Genomic DNA, 27955 nt, shown 5'->3' on the forward strand with positions numbered 1-27955 from the left:
CACATCATCGTCCTCCGCCTCGCCCCATCGCCGATCCCATTCCAATCTTCATTAGCATCGCAGGATGCTGCTGCTGCTGGTCTATAAATGTGAATATCGATGCGATTTGTATATGTGTGCGTGCGAGTTTGTTTTTGCATTTGCATAATCGGTGGAAATGAGCGCCAAATCCTCAACCCGCAACCGACGCGATACGAATCGACGCTTCACTCTACTCCACTCCACTCCACTTCAGTTCACGCCACCCCTCCACCTCCGCCTCCAACTCCACCTTCACCTCCTCTCTGGCAGTCACGCCCATGGCATGCCGCGTATGAAATTGCAGCGCTTTGATTTTGTGCCCGACTGATTCGCATTTTCATTTTTTGCATTGTTTTGCGGTCTTAATTGCGTTCGCGCTAAATTGAATCGCTCAAAGTGAAATCAACTGGCAAAGCTATTGATGACTTGCCAGTATTGTCGAAATATCACAAAACAGCAAATACGACAACCAGAAAAAAATAAAAAAGAAACCAGATATCGATGCATTTTTCGCGCTGCCTTCCACGGCAATAGAAATTTCTCGTATTTTACAAGCAGAGCCAGTAAGACAAATGCTAAACATCGATGCAAATTACAAATTCGTAGTGATATGTGTAATATGTACATACTCGTGTATAATATTTCGCTTGCACCTGATTTCCAGTACATAGCTTTATTTAAATTCTTGGAAGAACCAGCGTAGAAATAATAACTTTTTTTTTTTTTTTTTTTTGTAAAAATGTATATATAATTTATTAAACTAGTTTTCTACTACCAATATGGCAGCTTAAGCAAGTTGAAAGTTAGGGAATACAAAAGTTGTCTATAGTAAGCATCTATAGGACGCACTTACATTTATGTATATACAATATTTACAATGTTTTACATGAAAAATGAAATTAATTATTAAGAGGGAGATCCTTTGGATGGCCATTCTTCAGATATAATAACAAGTTCAGTTTTAAAAGAATTGTTTGAAAACAAAACTATTTAGTTACATACCCTAAATACAGTTTGAGCTTAGAAACTATTTCGGAAGACGACAAAGAATTTATGATGCTCATAAATATAATTCTATTGCTATGTGATATAACTACAAGTATGTCGGTCGATTTTGTTTTTATTTATGTATGCAATACAACTACTATTATAAAATCTTAACGCAATTAGGCATTCGAGTCTTGGCTCTCCTGGATGCTTCCATTAGGACGATTGGGCTTTGTATTCAATACAGAAGTAGAAGTTATTTAATAGGTTTTTGGCTTGGAATTGAAACTTCTTTTTTTTGTATTTTAAATACAGTTTCTTCTTATTTTTTGTTTCGCCTGCAGAATAGCAAGCAAAGTAGATTTAATTTGGCTTCAGTTTTAATCCGCATTATAATTGCATTGATGTTTTAGTGATTAAATCATTTCTACTCCTTTCATTTAAAAACTGATGCAGCACCTGAAAAGAACAGATTATGAAGCGAAAGGCTTCTTCAATACCCCCTTTTCAAGATCTGCTAAGTGCTTTACATACAATTGAACTCTTTAAGTAAATAAATGTGCTGCAGTATTTTTAATTGAATTGGGCATGTTGTTGGCACTTCTGAGCACTTTAAGCGCAATTTTGAATAAAAAAATGCATATTTTTTAAATGAAAGGCTTACTGTTTTTTATGCACCTAAAAAAAAAATACTATATGTATGTACAATTTTTTTCTGTGCGGATGGCAGACTCTGCAGATGTACGGTTGGCGCCTTCGTTAGCTGTAGGCCACTGCCAGATGCTTTGCTCGCAGCAGTCAGTGCCTTCCAATCCATTAGTTATTGTGGACTGGTTGCGACTGCCTGCGCCACTTGAGACGCAACTTCAAAGTGCACGCGACTGCTGATGCTGCTGTTGTTGTTGTTTTTGTTTTGTTACCGCCTGCCGCCATTTTGAGAAATTTTATTGTGCCTGAATTTTTCTTTTATTGCTTCAGTTGCTGCGTTGTTGTTGTTGTTGTTGTTGCTGATGCCGGTTGCGCCCTTGCATTTTCATTAGTTGGCAATGGGTGCGCTTTGAAGTGCATTGCATATGCAATAAATTATTGCCTACTTTGCGGCGCAACATCAACGTCTATGTGAGTTGTGAGTGCGCGAAGGGGTAGCGAATGCCAGAAGCGTGAGCGTGTTGGGGTTACAAAGTTGAAAGCTCATCATGAAGTTGCGTTGCATTGCCAATTGACCATTTGGCCCACGGTCAGCTTCGCTCATGTGTAGCTAATGATGTTGTGTTGGTTGGGAGGAGGGAGGAGGAGCTAAAAAAAAAAAATGGCTAAATAAAAGGGCAGAAAAAACTGTTGCCTGTCCTGAGTCCATGAGTGTTGTGCTTGCCATAAAAATACAGAATGTAATTACAGTGAATACACGCCACCTTGTCTCTCCAAGCCCCACACACAGCTTTCACAATTTCAACTTCAGCAGCAACCGCAGAGCTAAAATAAAAAATAATGGCAAAAAAAGAAGAAAAAAAAAAATGAAAACATAAAACAGAGAAAATCAAATTTATACATTTCTCTCCCCCTCTCTCTGCCTCTCCTCCGCTGGTTGGCTTTATTTTTGAAATAAACCACAAAGCTATATGCTCTGCCATTGAGGCCATCCTTCCATGTCGTATCAACAACAACAACAAGAACAAGAACAACAAGCAGTACAACAACCGCATCCAACGACCAGAACCAAAACCAGAACGCTTTGCATTTTGTAGTGGACTTTTGGATTTATGCGCGCACTTGAATTTGCATTTGGCCACAACAAAGAGTCGAGCCAGTCGAGAGCCAAAACATGCTGCAAACCATTGCCACTTCCACTTCCCCCACTTCCCGATCGCTCCCCATTCGGTCATTCTCAAACATTCAAACATTCAAACATTCAGCCATTCAGTCAGTCATTAAAGGCAACAAGGAGCGTTCAAGTGAAATAAGCCGCCAAATGCTATTCCAGATGTTGCAATTGCGTTTGGTCAGCAATTAAAGTGTATGTTGTTGTTGTTGTTGTTGTTGTTGCTACTTAAAATTGTTGCACTAAATCAATGAAATGGATTTTGTCGCTCTTTTTCATTTGTGTTCAGTTGTGGCTTTAAACACGTTGCATATGATTAATAGGAATGCACAAAAATGTTGTACGGTAATTCATTGAAACGCGAAACTTCCGTTACCATAGCAGGCCATATGCCTAGTCCATCTGTGCATTTATGTGCATATGTGTGTGTGTGTGTCTCTGTGTGTGTGTGTGTGTGTCCATGTGCGTGCAACCGCAAAACCGATAATTGAATTCCATGCTCTCAACTAAAATAGAAAACAGAACAGAACAGAAAAATGGAGCGAGAAAAAAATACAACAAACTGCTATACATTTGACGGCACACACGACGTATGCGTGTTATGGCAGAAAGCATATATATATGTGCGTGTGTGTGTGTGTGTGTTTTGTGACAGACGCTAAGCACTACAATTGCTGCCGTCGTGTTCGTTGTCGCTGACAATTGGTCTGCTAATTTGCCATCAGACACACGTCAGCCGCCAGTAAGTTTAAAATGCAATGTCCACTCGGGCGGCAGCAGAAGCAGCAAATACAAATAGAAGGCAACTGGCGAATAGGTTGGGGACGGCATCCTGGCGGCACATCCTACGTTGAACATACGTTCAATTTGTGGCCGCCATTATACGCCTGGCTTGCACTCTATACTGCTGCCTGTCATCAATCGTTAATGTTAATGTCTGTGTGCTCGTTTTGTTGACTGTCATCACCTCTATGCAACTATAATTTGCTGTTTAGTGTCTCCCTCTTTCCTTCTCTGAGTTTCTTTGGCTATCGTCCCTTCTTCTTCTTCTTTTTTTTTTTGCTTTTCAGCAACCATTTGGAAATTAACGCCACATTTGTTTACCGAATGGCATGGCCATTAAGTACTAGTAGGTGTTTTATAGAAAATTCAGTAGCGTCTTACGACGTACTTGTTGCCTCTCTTTATGTTGCCTATAACTTTTCAAACTGAAACAAAAGTGTCACGCTTCCTTTGAGATAATTTGCGCATTTGTCGTTAAATTTTTTATTAGTGCAATGAATTCATTTAATTAGCTGCGATGCGAAAGCAGTGGACAACGCACATATTTTGATTGCTCGAGTGCTTAAATGATTGCAATGCTAAAAGCTAGCGAGTACTAGAGCTGTGTGAGATTTCAGAAAAGGCGGTAAAGAGGCGACCTTGAACAATTATTTGGTAAGAAAAGGTACAAGAATTTAGGTCACCATTGAAAACACCAGGGACTCTCATCATTAAAGGTGTTATTATAAAAATTACAAAATAATGACTATTTCTTTTTAATTTTCTTTATTCTCTCACAATATTATGATTTATTTTGAGTTTAAAAAATGTGAAAAAATAAAACTAATAAAATAATGATAGTTCCTTAAATCTTATTTAAAAAAAGTAAAAATAAATCGCAAGTTGTAACTTTAAATTTTTTTTGTGGGGAACAAGGATACAAATTTGATGTATCCTTAAACAATAAACTAAGACGTAAAACAAAACATCCCTGAAAAAATATTTTCATTTCAAAAAAATTAATTACGGCTTAGTCATTGCCAATACCAGAGCTTGAAATACTATCAAACATATATTATAAATATATTTTATGTATATTTTAAACTTAAATTTTTTATTAATTTTTTGTCTCTGTTTAAGGATATGCATATATAAATTATATCCTTATTTCCTACGAAAAAGACTAAAGTACAACGTGAGTTTTATTTCTGATCAAAAAATAATACTTGGAAAATAATAAATATTTTATGATCTTATTTTTTTTGCTCAAAAATAATGAATATTGGTTCAGTTGTAAAATAAAACCAATAAAATAGAAAATAAAATTTAAATTTTTAAATTATTGCGAATATAGTTATAGATAATCCTAACAAAGAATGGATATTTGTATAATTCTTGTTTTTTCATAGTTCCTATAAGTGAATGATTTTTTCGCTTTTAAAATACAAAATAAGCATTATTTGAACTTTGACTTCTAAAGGTGCTTTATGTGAATTATTGTCTTGACTTGGGCATTAAAAAGTATTCAAATGATCAGATCCACCACATCAGATTACTGTGAAGAGAGCTAGTGCATGGAAAGCTTTTTAATGGTATTGGAACTACATTGAATTTTGAGAATGTTGTTCAAAAGCAGCTGCTCAGATACTAAGGATAACTGCTTAGCAAAGTTCCTAAAATTACTTACGATATTCCGCGAATTGGAAATAACTGTGCAAGGACGTCATATAAATTCCTACGTGAATGAAAGATGATGTAGCAGCATTTGCTTCCAGGAAAATAAAATCAATTAGTACATCTTTAATTAACACTATTTAGCTTAGCAATTGAACCGCTTTCAATAGCAAGCCAAGCTAACTTAATTGTCAGCTCATGTGAATTAAGGCAGTTATCCATTTATTTCGACTCTGCAATGAATTACGACAGCAGCAGCATACTTGGACAGTGTTAAAGCACTTTTGTGTTTCAATCAGTAAAGCTTAACAAATAAATGGGGTACATGCATATATAGTAAGCCAGAATTTATTCTTCCTAATATACTATTTGTCACAATTCTTGCACGAATGTCTTGCAATTACGTTCAATTCGTTATTATATTCCCATAATTCGATTGCCGACCCATTGCTGAAGGAGCGCACATTTTTCAATTTGAGGCAAACGAAATGCAAAATGGTTGAATTTTTATTACTTTTTTCAGCTTGTGGATGCTGCTGTTTTTTTCGTGCATTTTAGCAACTAATTAAACGACGTTTGTGGTTGGCTAAAATTTTCTTTCCACCACTCGCCCCCCCTTCTACAGCTGTGTATTTTCCTTGAGTTTTACATTTTCTATTTGCTTTTTGGTCTCTTAGCATTCCTTTGCCATTTCTTTGCATTTTCTTTCCTTTCTCATTGCTGTCGCCGTCGCGTCGTTGCCATTCCAACATTTGGGCATTTGTATACTAAATTAGTTTGAATGGCTCGCTTCATCGTCACCCTCATTGTTAGCAGCGACGCTCTCTGCATCCTGCCCCACCGAGCTCTGTCCACAGGCCACTGCCCACAGCCCACCACCTCTCAGCCAGTTGCTGCTCCCCATGGAGGCGAACGTCTGGGCAATTCAGCCGGTGGCTGCTGCCAAACTTTTCCGTGCCTCGCGTGATTTAATTAAATGGCAAATGGAAATTGGAATTTATGCATAAGCTTTCAATGCTGCTGCGTCAGGGTCGCAACCAGCATATGTTTGCCATTGCTTATTAGGAGTGCGGTGCTGCTCTGCTGGCAGTGTTCGCTAATGCGTCTAATTGCATTTCATCGCTGATTTAGTGAGCGTGGAGCCACTACTCGTATTAGGCTATCAATGGCGGCCAGTCGACTCACCCGCTCGCTCATTGCATGCATTTGGCAAAAGCCTATTGCATACATTCAGGCGCTAAGCAGCCACCCACATTTAACCACAATTCCAAGTGCAGCAGCTTCCACAACAGCTTCCACCAAAATGCGGGCTAATTCTGCCCTAAGAGCAGCAGTTTCGGCAAAATGCACAAGAACTAATAGCAAGTCTCACATAAAGCTAGTAAGCACAGAATGCTAGAGGGGCTCTGTTAAACACAAAAATAATAAAATGCAATTAAATATCATCAGCTTACACAATTAAAATAAATAGAAGGATAGCCTGGTCTATTTACAAAGTAAAAGGAATACGAATTGGGGCCTCCATTAAATATTCCTAATTCCGATGGCTTTAGCAAGTGAATGCAGCCGTGCAGATCTTTAGTGGAAAACTATTGAAAATAATATGACATAAAAAAGTTAAAGTACATTACGAACTTTTAATAAAGCAAATAAACAAAATATAAGTACGAATAAATAAATATATTTGCGAGAAAATGCGACATAGTTGATGATGCAATTTTCAGTTTACTTTTTAATCTACACTTTGAAATATCCAAAAAATGTCAAAGTAATTATCAACATTCATTATTTTGAATAACTCGGACCCAGAAAGATCTGACCTCATAATATAATTCTATATAATTCGACTAAGGAAAGTTCTCATTGCAATTGTTGCCCATTGGCCATTTCACATTAAATCATTAAATATTTATATATATGTCATATATACATACTTACCAGTTATGAATAATTTATATACATTTAAACAATGCATTAAAAAACTCAACTAATAATTATTTTCCTTCCCTTTATTTGCAGGTGAGTTGTATTTAAAAAATGGTTGCAAAACTAATAAAAAACATTCAGAGTAAGTTTAGAAAGTAACAAATAGTTTTGCAAATAAACGATGTGACTAATCAATGAACTATTTTTTATTGCAATTAGATGCTTGATTATGAAAAAAGTTATTCCGCTGGTCACATAAAAAGTTGGTTTGATCAACAGTCGAATTAAAATGTTAATTAAAAAGGTAGAGAAGGTACTATAATTTAGAAAGACTTTAAATAATTAGGCCCTTGGCCCTTCCTTTTGGGCAGCTTCAAAAGTAGAAGAGAACCTACACTTATGATTAAATGATAGTTTATTAATCTAAGTAACTTTGGGGAAAGCTTTATCCGCTAGGACTAATCTTTTGAAGGTCGGTGTGTTCGATGCGTCCTACGGACTAACATACATTAAAAATTTTAAAAATATATGAAAAAGGCCGAAACAAATTTTTTTTTGAACATGTAATGGAAAACGCTTTGGAATATTACTTTCAAATATTTTAGCCAATAATCTTCACGTACACTTGTCAAACTAATGGCTCATATTAATGGCTCATCGTCCTTAAAGGCCAGTTAGTTCTTTTTTTACATTTTCTGATGCCTGAAAATAGCCGTTTAAGCCTTTAAAAGGCTTGTTTTGGGGGTACGGTCTTCTAAGTGGGAAAAAGTGCTGGTTGGAACTGGTTGAAGCAAAACATTTATTGATCTTATTGGGCAATCTTTTGAATGACAATCAAATAGGAAACTTTCTTCTATTCCCGGCAGGCCTCCCTATGTTTTTAAGAACTGAAAACAGCTGTCAAGCTTAAAAGCGTTAAACAATCGTTAAATCACAATGAAAGCTTGTCCATGTCATGAAAAAAGTGCGTAAATAAAAAAATGTTAAACAAGTTGTCCAAACTTTTAATATCAGTCTAAATTTCTTCAAGTGAACTGATTTTTAGACGACCTGCCTTCGACTTTTCAGCTTCTTTGCTATTTATTTTCCAACAAACAAACAAATTGCATCAAGTTTATTTCTTCTTTTAATACGCAACTAATTATTGTAGTTTTTGTTTAGTTGACGTTAGTTTGAAGAAGTATTAGAATAGGGCCACAAGCTCTACAATTTTATGGCAAAGTATTGTCACTACAACAGCAATAATTTTGTGCCCTAACAAAAAATTTCATGTGGGCCTGTTGTTGCCAATTTTTTTGTTTTGCCTTCTTCGTCCGCTCCGCTTCTTGTTATTTGAGTGTGTTTGCTTTGGTGTTAGTGCTCGAATTTGTGGATGTGCCCAGGTATGTGTGTGTGTGTGTGTGTGTGTGTGCGGTGTGTGCGGTGTGTGTGGGTGCATTATTTCTAATTAGTAAAGTTTGTCTGTCAACTTTTAAGCATGCGTACAAACTCGGCAACGACGACGAAACTCATTTGACTTTTGCCAAAAGGAAATCAAATCCGTGCCTTCAGGCAGACAGGCAGACTGGCAAACATGCGGACACATAGAAAAAGTGGCAACTGTGTTCCGGCACCCCCCGTTAGCCCTAAAACCAATTGAATGTCACTTGTGCCCAGCAGGACTTATTCCTGCCAACAGTAATTAGTTCCAATTTGTTTTTATGCAGACACATACTCGTAACATGAAAAGTATGTTCTTTTGGGCTCTTTTAGAAGGTATTTTTGCATGGCATACCATGCTCAGGACTAATATTTTTGTACCTTGCACACACGAAGGGTGAAAGGGTGTGCAAGAAGGTCCTAGCTCTTATCGTATGTAACAGGAAGGAGGAGGCATGACAGACTCCATGTTATAGGATCAGCATAAGAAAGCAAATCAAGGTCCGCCATTCTCTTCGTCTGTTCGCTTGTATGAACACTGATAACTTCTGAGCCGTCACAGCTAGAGACACCAAACTTGGTTTTTACACTTGTCGTATCCATATGCAAACAAAGGCTTATTACAAACCATATGTAGCCTCAGTTTTTATATAGCTGTCATCTGGGAATACAAGTATTTACAACTTTTTTGCTCAAAGAGATATTTGAAACAAATTTTGTATTTATATTAAAAGGTTCCTAAATATTGCTACCCCTTAAAAATATCATTATTTGTTATTACTTGTATTCCTACAATTGGTTACTAATAAAAGTGCTCTTACAATCTGCAATTAATTTAGTTATTTATTTTGCAGGTTAAGTGAAATTAAGTATTTTGTTGTTGTGGTTACGGTTTTGAAAACTTTTTTTTTGCTTAAGCCAACTGAGTGCAGTTCTTCAAAGAGTTCGTATTTTCTTCAAAATGGTAAACAAGTCAGTTTTAGCTTTATTTGTGACAAAAATTGTTAGCTTCATGGAAAAACTTCTTTTTTTTTTAAGAAAAAAATAAAACTCAAAAACGAATTAAGTTAAGTTTCTTTTTCATCATCGAAGTTCAGCCTACTCGTGAATGAAATATTGAAAACAAATTGTAGGGTTCCCTTTTTGTTTTTTTTTTCTAGTAAAAAAAAACAACGTACTGAATTAAATTGCGTCTTTTTTTTTTAATAAGTCATAAAATAATAATTTTCTTTCGAATTTGTAAACAAACAAGAGGTACTTAAAACAAATTTTGATAACACCATTTTAAATTCTAAAAACGCAATTTTTAATAAGTTCAGTTATGCATCTGGCGATTTATTTTTCCTTACACGAATTGGCAGCTTGAATGGATTGAATTGTAAGGTCCTGCTAGGTACATACACACACACACAACTACCACCTGCACTCAAATACAAAGTTTGTGTCAGTCCTTAGATGTACTCTTACAATGCCATGTTAATGAGTGTCGTCGTCTGGCATTTCTGGCCGTCGGCCTCATTTAGTTTGTAGCTAAACTTTATTATAGTGTGTGTGTGTGTGTGTGTGTGTGTGTGTGTGTGTGTGTGTGTGTGCCTTAGCCATTTTTATATTGTCATTTACATGTTGTACAAGTTTTCCGAACTTCGGCTTCAATTTCGAAACCCTCAAATAGCTGGCAAAAGGTTGACTTTAGCTTTTTATTGCTCTCGACCCAAGCGTCTCGCTTAATAAACTCATTCGCACACAACTAAGCAGGCACTCCCACACACACACACACGCACACACACACACACACACAGCCACTCTCATCGTGGCACGGGTACCTGTTGAAATTGACTATTTAAGTGTTTGTGTGCGCTGGCATGAGGTGGGTGGGTGGTGATGGGAATATAACTCGATAGTGCGTTATAATTTGCAAACTTTTTCCTTTTTTCTATCAAATCATAAAGAGAAGAAGACGAGGAAGTAAAATATAAAGTAAGTCCGAATGCAACACCAAAGATTAAAAGATGCAAGTGGAAAGCAGAATCACTGACAATTGTTCATACTAGTAAGCAGATTTAAAAATTTAAGCCTGCCAGTGCACGAATAAATTCCAGATTCATGATCCCACTACAATAACGAAGCTTAAAACATTCGAAAAAGGAATTTTCTAAAAGCACTCAGAATATGCCTAAAAGCCTTGAAAGAATCACTTTTTTTTTTAAGTTCTTCAAAAGTAGTTCATATCTGAAGTTAAGAGTATAATCGCTGGCACACAAATATGGAATAGCTCGTTGCCTATTTCTTAAATATTTAAATGTTAAGATTAAAATGTACTTGTTATATGAATATTTTCGCCAATTTTATATAATTTTCCAATTTTAAACAACAACACATATTAATAGTAAATAAGTTAAATACGTTCTGGGAAAATTTAGAACATATAGTTTCTTACTGAATTATAAAAGTGTGGCTCGTGCTGTATCTGTGTTTAGGCCTTAACGCAAGCGTTGGCATTGGCTTTGTTGTTGCTGTAGCCGCCACCTTTTGAAGCTAATTTCGCGCCGTGACTCTATGTTTAGGTCTAATATCAAATTATAATTGCATATTTAATTCAAATTTCTTTAAAGGGCACTTACTGTGCAGCTGTCCTGTTCGCAACTTATTTTAAATTTGTCGGTTAAAGATTTTAGAAATATTCAACCTTTAACTTGTATGTATACTCGTATGTTGTCTTCCAAGTCTTCCAAGTTAAATTGGTCCAATATATACTTGTATGTATATGTGTGAAAAGCTCTTATATAAAGTTAAATTTCTTCAAGGGGGTTTTAACGGTCCATCAGAACCAGTTGTACTGTTCGCAATTTACTTTACACTCTTAAATCTATACAAGTATTTGGCGAAGTGGCTTTCCTTCTTTCTATATTGCTTTTGTTTCCGAAATTAAAGATGAATTCACGATGATTTGCACACAGATGAAAAATATCTTTCATTTGTTCTTAATCCGTTTCATTGTTTAAATCGTTCTTATTTAATTACCGAGAATATTTATTACCCCAAACCTTGAGTGACTGACTGTTTCATTCAAACTGTCAGGAAATGTGAATTTAATACTAATACATATTTAATACATTTCTGCACGGTTTTCATTGAGTCTGCTGTGTTTAGCGGAATAAACAATCATGCATAATCATTATCATTATTATTCAAGTTTGTTAAGTGTTTTATATTAAAAGCATAACAATATGCAAAACAATTACACCCACCTGTAAATAATTGAAATCGGTGTCTAGTTGAGGGAGAAGTGAAGGCGGTGGAAACGAGCGACGACCAACAACAAAATGAATTGTTTTTTTGAAATAATATTTTTTCATAAAGCCCCCGCATGGGACAATTTATAATTATTTGTGTGCCCTCCAGTGAGCGTTTTGCATATGTTTTTATTCAATATTGTAATTAGCATATCATTATGAAGTGCTTAGTTCAATATTCATGATGGAATTGTTGAATAAATCCACGCAAACACTCATACATGCTCGTACGTGTTCTCATATGTACAAGTACATATGTTTAAATATATATCTGCAGATAAATGTTTTATATACGCGCATGTATACTTGTATATGTTTATGGGAGCGCATTCAAATATGTAATCAGCATGCAAATTGTGGCCAAACTTGAGGCAATTTTAAAAATGCAAATAATCGCAGATAAACTTTAATTTATTTATGCATTTTCCCCTCTCTCTCTCTCTCTCTCGCTCTCTCTGTGGTGCTTTTTGCAAATCCAATTAGCTTAGATAAAAACAATACCGTCTAAAAAAAAAGTAGAGAAAACGAGCAGTAGCCGCATAAAAAGTGAACCACAGGCAACCACAGGCAACCACAACAACAATAACAGCCGCAGGCAGCAACACTAATACCAAAAACAATAACAATAACAATGGCAACAATAACAACAACAATATCGCGACCGCATTGGTGGCGCATTGTGCAGCATCCATTTCTCTAGCGTAAATAAATCTCTCTCTTCATACATACACAGAAAATTTATTGACAATGCGCGTCGAGCAAACAATGTCCTTCCGTTTGCTGCCAACGACAAAAACTACAACTACAACAACAACAGCCACAACATTAATTGCAATAACAACAACAACACCAACAACAGAAAACTTATGCAACAAAACGAACAAACACCCTTGACAGACCAAAATTAAAATACCATAACAATTCCACAGATAATACTATTCCTGAATATCCACTCTGTAGCGAATGTTCGTTCGCTGTTGGCGACAATTTTTAGCGCAAAATATTTTTATCAATGCTAGCGATATTTGAATGACTCGTTTAATATTGAAATCTTTTTCCATTAGGACACCTAATTCTATGCTTTGTCTCCTGTTATAGGTACGAATCTTCGTCCGTCAGTCTATTCGTCTATTCGACTGTATGACCACCAATAGCTTGGGCGCCATAACAGCTAGAGACACCCAACTTGGTATCATCAGAAAGTTTCGTATTTCTGAGTTTTCGATAACATCTCATATTATTCTGAAGTCCCATTAAAATCGGAGCACTAAATCACAAGTAGCTGCCATAGGAATGGTCGGCGCAGAAATCAAGCTTAGTACGAAATTCATTTCCATTTATAAAAGAGTCTTTAGAAAATTTTACAAATATGAGTATAGTAGATCATAGTCTATAGTTTTAATAAAATCGATCAACTATACCATATAGCTTCCATAGGCGTTGCGAAGAGGTGGCGATTAAAAGAGTAAGGTGTGCTCTTTCTATAGAAAACGTTCAATTTTAATTAATGTAGGAATCGTTTACATAATTATATTTCCAGTCTAAGAAAGCGAACTCATGTTCCTGAACTTGTAGCTCTTTTTTGATGGTGTTGCAGTCAAATGTACGAACTAGAAATAACCTGACATTCTCTCTTTATGCGATGCAACGAATCTGTATATAGCCCCACTATTAAACTTATGCGTGGTAGATACTAGAAAAAAAAACATTTTATAAAAGCAGATGAAGGATGGAATTTCAGCGACGACAAGCTACAACCGAGTGCCCCAACTTTGAAGCACTCTGTACCGACATGTATAATAATTATAAAAAATTTAACAATTTAAAAAAAAACCAAATAGTAATAAGAAAAATTGTTTTGATCGATTGTAATTTTTTTGTGTTTGGAAGAAAACAATTGAAATAAACTCGTACTGCGTATTCACAAAAATTTTGTGTCACTAGGTCTTATAGACCCTTAAATCCAGATGTTCATACGGACGGACAGACAGACAGATAGGGTTAGATCGACTCGTCTTCACACGCTGAAAAATATATATGTATGTATAATTTTTGCCACTCCTCCTTCTGCCTCTTACATTTTTCACTGTTCTATCTTCTAGGTAGAGTATATATGTATTTGTAGAATCCATAAAAAACTATTAACAAGCTTTTTGTTTCTCATAATTTACGCGTTCAGAGTTAATTGAAAGCAGTCGAATATTCATAGCTTTAATAATTCAATACATTTGAAGCTATCGGCGGTGCTTCCGTTTCCGCTTTCATGTAAATTGAGAACTCAAAAAAGACCTGTTTCCGTTTTTGTGGAGCTGCAGTTTTTTCAATTAAAAAAGTTTTGACTCTTAGTCGGTGGAAGCAAAAGTTATTTATAAAATTTCACTCTCACAACAAACTGTTTTATTCGTACATTTCGTATTTTTTTCGGTTGTGATGAATTCACAGCTGGAATTCCATTACCTCCATTTCTCCTCTTATTTTTTTGTATTCATTTTTGAAAAAGAAACGCTTTAAAAGCTCTTGTACCTAGATTGTTCAAAACTTAATTGCTTACCATTTTATCACAATAGAATGTTGCTATCGAAACGTTTCAAAATTCGTTTGATTTATGATTCCGCCTAGACTGTAATAATTCTAGAAATAATCGTTTAGTTGCAGTTTAGTAATAAATTGTGATCTTTTAATTTTTAGGTAAAGGTTGTAGAAAACTTGCCTTCATACACCTCTCGTAATTTCAAAATCATCTGAAAAGTAAAGGAACTTGGCATTAGATAGAGATAGCAGAGGTTCTAATCAAGTCTTAGGGATCGACTAAACACTTTTTTAGCTGAAGAGAATTGTATTTTAAATTCAATAATAAAGATTTGTATTTTAAATTTGTTCAGATTGTATCACAACTTTTTTATCAAACCAAAATTCAACTAATTATTAGCTCTACTTTATCACAAATAGGTTAAAAGTAAGTCAGCTATGCGACCAAAGAGCATAAGTAGAACATTGTTCATGCTCGATGAATAATTCCCTTCACAAAAACGTCAGATATTTTGCGTCAGATTTCATGTTCCTGCTCCCCCCCATATTAACAATTAACACCAACCTGGCATGACCGCTGAATGGATTGAGCTTTCCCGCAATGATTTATACGCGGTATAGCTGGAATATGGCCGTTGCTTGTTATTGTTTTTGTTGTCCTTGTTGTGATTCAGTTACGTTTGATTTATGGATGTGAAAAAAATGAAAAGCTTTTCTGTGTAGACTTGGTGATGTTACCACTTGTTCTATTTTATAGTTCCTGTGCTTTTCGCAAGCTCAAACTGCAAGCTTTTTGCCATAAAGCCAATGTTGCCATACAGCACACTGGATGATGATGTATTATGGCAAAGCGCACTCTGTCGGTCACAAGGTGTAACTGAGCAAGCGGTAGGAGTGAGAAAGAGGGAGAGAGAATGGGTGTACTCAGAAGATTCTCTTAAAGTCATAGCTTGAGGTTAGTTTGAGTGTGTTTGTTTGTGTTTGTGTGCTTGTGTCTGTGTTGGCAAGTGTTGCAAAGTTGCAAACGTGCTGGACGACAAATTGGAGGACATAGTTAGGCAAGCATAAATGATCTAAATGAATGACTCGCAGGCAAAAACGTAAACTGAATTTTAATTGAATCATAGAACATGATTCAATTTTGCTCACTCGCTGTCAACATTCCGGCTCCGGCTCCGACTCCGGCTCCGGGCTTGGACGAGCTGTGTGGCCAAAACTTTGACTTCAACAAACTCTGCTAATAAATTTGCTTTGAGCATTTCTGAATTATTTACTGTATACAACTATTTATATTGTTTTGGCTTTTGTTTTTCCTCTGTTGTCGTTGTCACTCCTATTGTTAGTGTTGTTATTATTATTATTATTGTTAGTGTTGGTTGCCAGCCTGCTGGCCTGCTAGCCTGTGTCGGACAAGACATAAATAAATATTTCATTTGTTATAATTTGTTGCTGCTGCTGCTGCTGCATTTGTTGTTGATTGTTGTTGCACTTGGCAGCCAGGGTTGCTGTTGTTGTCAGTTTTATGTTGCTATTTTTATGCTGCCAGTATAGCCAGCCAGCCCCTCAGCACCCGCACCATGCAGCAGCAACCCTTGCTTGACTTTTGGATAGAAGGGCGGCAGCTGCCCAGACAAGTGCAATAAAAAATGCAGCGCTGCGGCCTTTAGCAGTTGTTGTTGCTGTTGCTATTGTTGTTGCTGTTGCTATTGTTGTTGCTGTTGTTGTTGTTGCTGCTGCTGCTCTTGTTATGGTCATACATTATTTGGGTCACTGCGGTAATGTTCTGTTGACTACTGCACCGTTACGTAGGTTACATGTTGTTGATGATGATGCTCGAAGCGGTTTACATTGCCGCTGGCTAGCCGCCACACAAGTGCACACACACACACACACAACCAGGAGTGTGTGCAAGTCAACCAGACACTGGTTGGTCAAGTGACTAATCTGGTCGCCTTGCTCGATTGTGACAACAAGAAGTTCTGATAGGGCCTATTAAACAAAGATTACAGAACGTTCCAGCGATGGAAAAACAATAAAGCCACACAAATAATAATTCAAATACGTTATAAACTAATTATTTTATTTAAAATATATTATAAAATTATATAATATTCAGGTAGCTACTTGTACATAGAGTCTATATGGACGAGTATTAAAATGAAGAGTAAAGCCTCTACCCCCACTCTAAGCCATAATTATATTATTAGTATTAGCTAAGAGGTGGGACGAGCCACTACGACTGAACAATGTCTCTGCTCACAATAGTATAAGCTGGAAAGAATGCAATTTGCGAAAATATTGGCGACTATTTCAAGGCTGTCGACCAATGACTAAATCAGCAAAACAGCCCGCATTACAACAATTTAATAATTGTCGCAAACTAATGAAGAATAGGCAATTAACGGAAAAAAAAACAGAAAAAAGTTCATCACATTTTCATATTTTTCTCTTATCGATCCGATTTTGCAGAAGTAATAATAATCGTTTATAAATGACAAATTTTCTATAAATTATATTTAATTCTTCTTCATTTTTGTCCAACTACCAACCAGAAACTACATTTATACATTTTTGAAGATTTTATAGTTTTGTGACAATATTAGAATATCCATTCTTTATTATTCTTATACTATAAATCATTCAATTTGTCTATCATAAGTATATACATTATATATACCCCTTTATAGATTTTATAGTTTTGTAAAAATTCAAATACCCATTCATTGTCCTTATACTAGAAATCAGTCTATCTGTCTATCCATCCAATATTAAAAATCCAATTATACTAGAAATCAGTCTATCCAGCACTTGGTATCAGAGTGAAGCTCACTCCAAGCACTTTTAAATTATGAAGCATAGTTAATTTATTTGATTTGCTCAAGTACTACGAATAAGACTAACAATCATCGCGTATGCGAGTAACATTTTTTGTGCAGAGGCCCCACAAAGTTTGTCTGGTCTTTTGTAATTGCCACAATAGCGTGGATTTGAATGCAAGTTCATGCCTAGATATTTACACACACGTAGGGGCAATCGCATGTCCTGTGTATGTGTGTGTGTGTGTGTGTGTGTGTGTGTGTGTGTGTGTGTGTGTGTAAAACTTATGTACATACATTTATCAAATTGTTGTTGCATTTGGAGCGCAAATAAGTGGTTTATGATGATGCTTCCCTCCCTTATACCCGCACAGTCAATTCTTAGTTATGTGAGTGGAAAAAAAACATCGACCTTTCGAGCTCTCGGACTATTTCTGCTTTTCAATAGATTGCAGGCTGGATGCCTGTCTAGTTTTCTGAATATCTGTTGCGATAATTGAACATTTGAAGGCCGTATTTAATTTCTTTATAGAAGTCCATTTTTTTGGTAGATAAAGACAAAATTGTGATTTGGCTTTCAAATGGAAACTATTTCATGGTCAAAAAATAAAGATCCATATTTTATCCATATCCATAAGATTATTTGTGGGATAGAGTTCTCTTATTACCAGCTCCACTCTTCCAACACTTTGGACTGAAAGTAAATTTGTCACACAATTTGTAGAAAAGACAAATGTAATTTCTATACCGTAGGGAAACTGTCTAGGGGTCCGCTTGCCCTCCTCTTCTGCGACTAGAAAAAGTATTAATTTGTTCATTGTAGACAAAATGTAAATCTTCATATATGTCTAAGAATGGGTTACAAGATTTTGCGGAAATCTACGAACTTCATAAAAAAGTTTCTTCATTTGTATTATGATTCTACCACTTGTATCAGCTGATAGAGACATCGAATAATATTATTCAACGATCTGGTATCCTTATTCTCATGATAATTTGATTCTGCAGCTTAAGTGTGTGAGAGAGAGAGAAAAAAAAGAGAGATAGAGAGGAAAAGAGAGAAAGGGAGAGAGACAGTTGGTTGCGTCCGTTGTAAGCGGGTGTGTTAGGCTCATCCAATCTTGTCGTAAAATAAACTCTTATATTAATTTTTGTTGTATTGTTTAAGAAGTTATCATTAATTATGCGACAGCTTATTAATTATTATTAAATTATTTTATTAATTGACTTCTTGTCGACTTCTGGTCGACTGTTAATTATTTAATATGACATTCAGTTAACATTGATGTGAATTTCTTTGCTCCTTTTTAAAAGCAAAAACCATCTCACTTACATCGCTTGCCTTGCCATTAGGCTGATCGATTCTTGGCTCTAATGAGATGCGCTTCTTTAGCTATTGATGTTTATAATAGGGATTCTAGGAAGATGTTATTGTTTTGAACTGTTTGGCTATTATGCTTGCAGCTGTTTTCCTCGCAATTGTCTTGGGCAAAGGTTTGATGTATTTGATTTGCAATTATACCGTTGCTTCTTGATTTAGACATCGTTGTTGCCGGACACATCGGCATGCCCTCACATCTCTAGTTACTGCGGCTGCTGTCTCTGATGGGCTGTTATACCAGTTGTTGTTGCTGTGGCTGCTGTTGCTGCTGTTGCTGTTTTTGTTGCTACTGCTTCATTTTGCATTTTTATGAGCATTGCCAATGTCGTGTGCACACCACACACACACACACACACACACACATACACATACCGGTCTAACTGCTGGTGTGGGTGCCGCAATAAATTGTTTATACGGTTCACTTAGCTTTGGGGCCATTTGGGATCATAGCCGCATACACAAACACACGCAAATGTATGCATGTGATACTGCATCAACTACTATAAATGCTTAAATGCTTCTGTATATAAATATATGTTATAGATATACATATGTATGTATCTATGTGTGTGTGTGTGTGTGTGTGTGTGTGGCCACCGACAGCGCAAACAAATTTCATTGGACGTGCTTGAAAATCTATTAAGCGTTGATAATTTTTGCCTCGTTTTTATAGGCCTGCGAAAACGAATGGCCACATAAATATGAATGCCAATACACAACCTACATACTTGTATGTACCTTTGTATTGTACATATGTATGTGCAAATATATTGATATATATATATATATATTTATATATATATTTACATGTGTGTGTGTGTGTGTGTGTGTGCGTTTGTGGGACAGAACACGCGTTGCAGTCGCGAATTGAATTTAACACGCGAAAATGCGAAATTAAGCTGATTTTATTCGCTTGCAGGGAAATAATCAACACAATAATAATCATTTTTAAAATGTGTAATACTTTTCTGTGTGTTTTTTTTTCTTTTTTTGTATTGCCATTATTATTTTATAGTTGTGCTGCCGCGCTTAATTGAATTTTAAGTCAGGCGTGACGAAATTTGAAATAAAACGGCAACAACGTTGTTGAGAAACGTTAAAAAGAGAGCGATGCATTCACAATTACTCTAGCATGATAATTGTATACCCTTTAGTCCCCCAAGCCAATATACTATAATTATACTATAAGTGTAAAGGAAGATTTATGTTGGATTCAAGTAAAATGTAATTGGAACTTAAGCAGCAAACATTAGTTATGGGAGATATGGTTAGAGACACGGTGGTTGCGAAGAAATATAGAAAAGAAAACAGAACAATTCCGCTGAGATAAAGAAATCTAAGCAAAGATAAAGCTAGATTAAAAAGAAATGAGCAGCACCCACAGAGCACAGTCCTCGGAAACTTTTAAATATAAAGAAGGAGCGAGAAAATAAAGGTCCACTTAAAAGACAAAACTATTTATTTATTTAATAAGTTATAGAATAAGTTATAGAAGTTGCAAATGAAGAAAGAATACGGAGAAACAAACGATTTAGGAGAAGAAAATTAAATTAGGCTTAGACTGATGTTTACAATAAATGATCGTTGTCTCTCCCTTCAATATCGGTGACCAATATAACAAATAAAAACAAATACAGATTGTGAAATGATGGCATGCATAAATAGATATTTAGCGCATCGAACTGGAAAAATCAGTTTAAATATATTCTAATCGTATTTGTATATTAAATATGACCGACACGACTCCAAACTCTTTGTAACATGCTCGTACACTACCATAAGCCCCCTCTTATTGGTCTCTTATTGGGCATGAATATTAAATGGCGATAAAAACACGTGCTTACAAATTGCAAATGAAATGAATTAAATTACTTTCAGCATAAATTTGATAATCCAATTAGGGGGAGGTAAACAAAAATATTTTAATGACCGCAATGTGAAAATTTAAAACAAGTTGCCACATATTATTGCATTTACCCATTAGGCATATTAATTTGCACATAATGCGAAAATAATCTCGCAGGTAGACGCTTCATCCGCATTGTGTCCCACTCCACCCTCCCAGTCAGCTAATTTATGTACCTAGTAATATTATTTAATAATTTTAAAGCAAGAAGGTCAAAGAGATCTGAAAAGGACGGATTCTATTTGCTGATTCAACAGGTTTTGGTTTTCTATAGCTTTATTGAATCTGTTTTGGGTTTTGAGAGCTATTCTACACTCATTTAGTGTATTATTAAGTTTAATTGAAACAGATATAAATGTAAAACGTTTTTAAATAATAACTGGACTAAATAATTGTGTTTTCTCTATTCGCAGGTGAGTTCATTTGATAAAAGTATTAGTTCGCAGTAAGTACAAAGCTCCAGAGCAAAACATATTCAAAACATTGAGAGTGGTATTCGTATATAGCTGTAGGTAGAGATATATCTTCAAATTCAAATGAAAGAATGCTTAATTGATAGACTAACTGGGAAACATTCTATGCTAAGGAAGTGAGCTGCTTTATCCTTGAAAATGTAAATGTTTTGAATAAAGTTTGGAAACATATTATTGCTATTGAATATATTCGTCAAATCTGATTCAAAGTTTCCTACATCCCAGGTGGTTTCTATATAAGCGGTTCCTATTACAAAGACTACTTCTTGGATTTTCAATCCTCAATGTGGCTTCAACGAAAAGGAAGCTTTATTTTACAAAAAGACTCAAAATTGAATTATTAATGAACAAAAACGTTTTCATGTAAAAACTTTTGAAAGCCAGATCGTTCCTATCATAGGTATATGATATAGTAATACAACTTAGATAAAGTTTAAGTAAAGAACTTGTCTCTATATAAAACAACTGTATATAAATACTTGTATGCTTGAAAAACTTTGTGTTTGTAAAGGTAGCTATTTAAACGATATAGTTGTCCGATTAGGAAGCATATGTGGTAGCTTTAAAGCTAGTTTGGACAGAAACAAAAACAAAAGGGTAGACGGTCATGCCTCGCCTGCTCCTAGACCGTACAAATATCAAAGCCATTGCAGTACAAATTTTTAACCTATGACTAAATAAAGGACATGCAATTTGTTGATTACGGTCACAAATGCAAAAAGTTTGCAAACCAATTCGTGTTAGCTTCCAAGTAGGCTTTGAAAAATAACTCACAAGGAAATTTATATTCCATATTTAAATATAGAATGCATATTAGTTTTTATAAAAGCGACAATAGACTCATCACATTCTTGTATGAATGGACAAATTTGCGTGCAAATTATTTGCCTGTCTGTCCGTTTCTTAAGTACACTTCAAATAAATCACAATTAATTGCTTGTTATGACAATTTTATTGCATTCGTATCAATATATAATGTACATATGTATATGTTGAGGCCGACTGAAGTCAGTTTTATGCTTTCATGCAAATTTTGATAATTGCTAACATGGGTGTGTGCAGAATTTGTGAAGGCTAAAAACTGCTTCCGTCGGCAAAATAGTACAGTGGCAATCGCTATCGTCTTGTAAAGTGTATATCCGAGTTTAACGGAAAATGTTAGTGGTGTGTTAATGCTCCAAACGCTTAACCTTAACAATCGCTTTCTTCTCGTGCATCTCTTTAAACACCCGAGCTATGACTTCCAATTCTTCCTGCGAAGGGGGGAAATGATTTCCAATGCGAATCGGACGGGGCTCTATATTGGAGCCTGTGCCTATCGAATTGAACTTGTTTGTAAAAGTCTAAGTCTAATTTATTAGGCATTACCACTAGGCTGTGGGAGCTCTGGCTGCTCCTCATTTCCGGTTCCTTCAGAATCTGTAAAAACTCACAAATTAGCAATAAATGCTCTTGATTCTTGGCAGCGAGACCAGTCGTTACCAGTAGAAGAAATCAAGTTTTCCGATATAGCACCTTCGTCCATCTTCTCTTCTTTAGGGGCCTCACCATTTTCGTTTTCTTCGGCTTTCGGAAGCTCGCTACCAGTAGAAGAAACACAGTTTTCCGGCTTAGCATTAGCTCCGATTTCGGCTTCTGTGGATAACAAAAAATAATGGATATTTTGTTCTTGTTGCCATTTCTACGTCAAGCTTACCTTGTGAAGCAAATATTTCCGCCTTGTCATTCTCTATTGGCTTTGCAGCGGATCCGATAACATCACGTTCTTGATTTTCGTTATTTTCATCGGATGCTGCAGGCACCCTCGTATCCTCATCCCCTTCTTCCTTCGAAATCGGTGTATTCTGTTCCATTTTCCACGTTTTCCAAACTCCAGTAGATATCCAAATATAGAAGCTGAAAAGGAAGAACAAAATGTTAATTAAATGAAAAAAGAAAAACCAAAATTGTATACCTGTCTCCAAGAGCTGTACTCGTCGACTGACTAAATTGAAATGAAAAAAATATATCCTTCGAACAAGCACTGCTCAAACATTTTTCAAAGCCAACTTCGCCTCTCACAGCCGTATTCTTAATCAACACTTCTCTGGAAAATGTAGCACATTTTAATGCTTAGCCTCTACATATATCGTAAACTTATTTTGTTGCAATTTGGTAAAGTTTAACCTACGATATATAATAATTTAAGAGACATAATTTCAGCTTAGAAAGTTTTTCCGAGGGATGTCAACTGTAATTGTTTTGAAATTGAGTTCAGTTGGCAGGACTGTCGTTTCATAGTACAAATACAGGGCTGCCAACAAAACGCAGAAAAGTTTACAAGTATTAACAATAACTAATTATTGGAATAAACTTTACTCACAATTTTCATACCCTACCAATCGTTGCTGTGGTCGTTTATGATACAACGAGTCGATTTTAAAATCTTTTCAGATTAGAGTCTCTATTTAACAAATTTGCTTAATATTTATATTTAAACTAGCCAGTTTATTGTACTAAGACTGATTTCTGTACTTATTGTTCACCAATTTTTGTGAATCTTCAGAATATCATGCTACACTACAAGGAGATTTCTGAACTAACTATAAAATAATGAGACTACTTATGTGGCGTTTGTAATAAGCTTGCTCTGCGTATGAATACGACAAGCCTGCAAACAAAGTTTGGTATCCCTAGCTTCTATAATGCAAAAGGTTTTGTTGTTGTAGCTGCTCCTGTGAATTATAGTTCTTTAAAAACATATCTTACCTATTTGGAAAAAAAAATGCTGCCTCCCAAAAATGAAGCAATTGAAAGAATGCAATATAAAACGAATGAAAATCATTCAATTCATTTATCATTTAGACTTTGGTCAGACTTGCAAATAGTCTGCACACAAATAGATCGTTTTTAAAAAGAATGAATTCAATAAAGTTTTTTGTTAAAGAAAAATTGGATTTAAGCATACAATTTGTATTGTGCATTACTTTCTTGAGAACTTCAATAAATATGTGCGCAAATAATTTGTAGGTCTGACCACAGCTTTAGGACACTGGCTGTCGATTTGTAAATTAGCAATTATTCAAATTTGCTTTACAAAGTATTGTTTGTGGGAACTCAGGAGGATTGCTGCCAAAAATGTAACTGAATATAAATTGATAAACATTTAATGAAAGCACAACCGCAACAAAATGTTTTCCAACCACTTAAATATTACATTACTGATATTTGTGATATGAAACAGATATTATTGATGCATGTCATATGAAATTGATGATTAGCCTCATTGAATATTCTGCCTTGATTAACAATATCTCAGCAAATTGGTTGCAGTTAGGGAAGGATTCGTTTAATCACGTTAACTGTATCATCTGTTTCAAATGATTGAAAAGCGTTAGGGACAGATTTAAGTCAAATGCTTGCACTGAAATATATGCACAATATTTATTCGCACGCGTGTGTGTGTGTGTGTATGTGTGTGTTTGTATTGCAGTGTATTATTTTAGCTAGCAAAAGCCATTCATCTTCGACCTCGAGGTAGCCATTTTGTTTTATTTGTTTGTGGCTGTGGTATTCTGTCTTTGCTGCTACTGCAGTTGTTGTTCTTGCTATGCCTGTTGTTGTTGTTGCTGTTGCTGTTGTTGATGCTGCTGCTTTGTCATGACTGGTTGTTGTTGTTGTTGCCAGGACATTTCGTGCTGTGCGACAATTGTTTTTCACTGCCTTGTGCCGACTCTCTAGCAACAACAGCAATGGCAACCATTGTCATATACCGCTGCTGCTTTTGTTGTTGTTGTTGCTGCTGTTGTAGTTTTACATCACCGCGAGGCAGAACTTAACCATGTCACATGAAAGGAAAGCCAAACAGGCAGGCAGGGAGAAAGGCAGAAAGGCAGATGCAGAGGCAGAGACAGGCGTGCAACTTAAATTATAAGACGTTGTCCTTCTTCTGCCTCTTCTTTGTGTGTCAGTGTGCGTTTGCTTGTGTCACTTTTGTATGCCATTTTCATTTGTATGTCCTTTATAGTTTCCACTATGTGTATTTCTGTGTGTGCTAGCCGTATTTCTTATGCTCGCAGAAAATAATTTATATGATATACAAATAACAATGAGAAGTGCGCGACGCTGCGGCCACAATTTGTTTTTGTCAGTCGCTGCATTTTTATAAAATTCTTTACCGCCAACAATTCTTAAAAAGCAGTCAGCTCAGCTCAGCTCGCCTCTCCTACCACCTACCCTCCTCCCTCCTCCCACCACCCACCGTAAGTCAAAGCAGGATGTGCTCAAAGCATATGTAGAGCAATTAGGGGCATATACACTGGTATATAATATATATACGACTATATACAGAGAGATGTATGTATATACAGATATGTGCAACGTATTTGTGCACTGTATGCAGCAGCTTTGTTCACTGTTTGAATTAATTACAATTAATGCCACATGCGGCCTGCTATGGGCCCCCCGATAATGTTGGCGTTGACGTTGACGTCGCTGCCCTTCGTGAGGTGCAGTCATGACACCGCAGGAAAATCCTTGGCAACGCACCGACTTACTGACGCCTCGCCAAGCGTTTGTCGCACACGTCGTATACGCAATTTTCTACAGCACATGGGTATGCAAATGCAAAGGCAAAAGATAAAAGATTCAGTAAATAAAATCCCTCTAACATATTTAGACACGATGCAGTCCCCAGGGACTTGGAATTTGCTGAGATCAGGCATATTTAGTTTGTAACCCCTTTGAGGTTGCGTCCAAAAACCTAAGCCTGTACAACTCAAAAAATACTTGACAAATACCACGAAAATATTCTACATAGAAATTTGTGAAATATTGTAAATTATCAAACAAACTTGCGAAACTTTATCAATGTTTGATTAAAGAAAATGATGCACTGATTTAAAAAGAATATGTTTTCTTAGAAATATGCTTATAAAATAATTTTATGTATTTAAGTGAATCTTTCATTCCGATTTTAAATAAGTTTTAAGCACTGATTCGAATTACGTGAAAAATATTTGAAAGAACGGCTCCAAAAATATATGTGTATTACTTTATATTAATATAATTTTCCAATAAAAAAGGGAGTAATTAACATTGAAAAATGATTCTTGGACAGTTAGTGGAATAAATAAGTACATAATATTTATAAGTATAAAATATATAAAGAAATGCAATCAAAATTTTAAGCAAAATGAAATATTTATATCAGCTTTTCATTTCCATACAATTATATAAAATGAAGTTTGATTTTCAATAAAACTGCAGATTAAGCAAGAATTCGACCCATTTCAACATCAGAAAGCACTGGTATTGGAAAAATAAAGAATAATATTTGAACAGATTAAATTGTGCGGCTATAGTTAAGCAGTTGTATAGCTAATTTAAATTTTTATAGGTCATTTATTAGAGAGTTGAAAATGGAAAATCGTCAAATTAAATAGACGTTTTTTTGTAAATGATATAAACCTGAGCCCAAAATATTGACTTCATTTTGGCGCTTTTTTTTTAACAATAACGCAGAAATGGAGTGAAAAGTCTTATCTTTCTTTTGGCATATTTCTTAGACCAATAGTTTAGGTTCTTCTTTTCTTCTACAAGTAAACATAAAAATAACATACTTTTGCTTTAGTCTATTTTGAACCACTGCAATTAATTTATATTTATCTTAGGAATACGAAAATATAAAACAAAACAAATTTTCTTGATACCTTTTAATAATAATATGCATGGAGATAAATGGTTGTTATTTCATGGCCTTCATGGCAGCTTTCGCTTAATTGGTTGACGTATAGTAGACTTTCAATTTCTTTGGCTTAACAGGGCACTTGTGGGTAGATGTGGTGGCGGTTGTGGGGGTGGTTGTGGTGGTGGTTGTGGTGGTGGTGGTGGTTATGGTTGCCAAACTTCAATCACCCACACAGACTCATCTGCGATGTGTGCTGTGCTTGGCGGCATCCAAGCACCAGTGCTTGCCAACTGTCGATGAAAATTGCGCAGTTTGCGTTGCATTTTGGCAAAACTTCACTCAACTATAACATCGACAATCCAGACTGCTGATTGACTGGCAGACAGACGGACTGATACCTGCTGACTTGGCTTGGCGTCTCAATGATTGCCGACGACGCGACACTATGGCCGAGATGGCCGGCAATCGAATGGGATATAAGGACCACTAGTTACCACTCAGCACTGACTCTGCTAACTGCTGACTGTTGACTGCCAGCAGCTCACAACTATCCATTTGAGTTGCAGTCAACAGTCAACATAGCTTAAAGTCAGAGCCAGAAGATGCGAATAGGGCCGAAGGATAAAAAGACTTGTGCGCACAAGTTGGCAAAACAGGCAAAACAAAATAAAAAACGCTTCGAGTTAAAACAAGAGAGAACGCTACAGTCGAGCGAGCCCGACAGTGTAATTCCCTGTACCCAGGTAAACTTCCGTCACTGAGTTATATGCGCCCATAGCAGCAGCAAAAAGAGGAAGAAGAAGAGCGAACTTGTTGCTGAATTTTTTTTTTTGGGGGGGGGGGGGGAGGGTTGTACTGGCGAGAATTTGTTTCGCTAATAACTTTTCTTAGAATTGACCGAATTGAATAAAATTGTAAAAACAGTAGATAATTATAAATAAATTATGTGTGCAAAGTTTGGTTTAGGTAGCATTTGAAATGTGGACGCTATTGACGAAATTAGGTAGCGGGGAAAAGAGGGGGGGGGGGAATTCCAAAAAATAAAATAAACTCCTCCTTTCTCGGACCTAGGAGAATCTGGATGCCAACTTTGGTTATTCTAGCTTTTATAGTTTCTGAGATCCTTGCGTTCATCCAGACGGACGGACAGACGGACGGACATATCTAGATCGATTTCTCTCGTCATGCTGATTCAGAATGTATATACTTTATGGGGTCGGAGATGCTTCCTTCTGCATGTTACATACTTTGCACAAACCTAATATACCCTTTTTACCCTAC

General features: G+C 35.9%; 2 protein-coding genes across 2 annotated transcripts in view; one reads left to right on the forward strand and one right to left on the reverse strand.

The window, feature by feature from the left end:
• Positions 1–20986, forward strand: part of LOC115629747 (proteasomal ubiquitin receptor ADRM1 homolog) — a 54661-nt gene extending 33675 nt beyond the window's left edge. The window contains exon 3 of the mRNA XM_030526283.1: positions 20947–20986. The gene's annotated coding sequence lies outside the window, so the exon portion shown is untranslated. The remainder of the gene's footprint in view (positions 1–20946) is intronic.
• Positions 20987–21939: 953 nt separating this feature from the next.
• On the reverse strand, positions 21940–23008 carry LOC115629753. Its single transcript, XM_030526295.1, has 5 exons — positions 22961–23008; positions 22703–22902; positions 22489–22641; positions 22375–22425; positions 21940–22321 (listed from the first exon to the last, which is right to left on the reverse strand). Exons 2-5 carry the CDS (start codon positions 22857–22859, stop codon positions 22176–22178), a joined length of 507 nt encoding a protein of 168 aa, XP_030382155.1. The 5' UTR covers positions 22860–22902; positions 22961–23008; the 3' UTR covers positions 21940–22175.
• Positions 23009–27955: the final 4947 nt, after the last annotated feature.

Source organism: Scaptodrosophila lebanonensis, unplaced genomic scaffold (assembly GCF_003285725.1).
Source record: "Scaptodrosophila lebanonensis strain 11010-0011.00,11010-0021.00 unplaced genomic scaffold, SlebRS2 tig00000163-arrow-arrow-pilon, whole genome shotgun sequence".
NCBI lineage: Eukaryota > Metazoa > Arthropoda > Insecta > Diptera > Drosophilidae > Scaptodrosophila > Scaptodrosophila lebanonensis.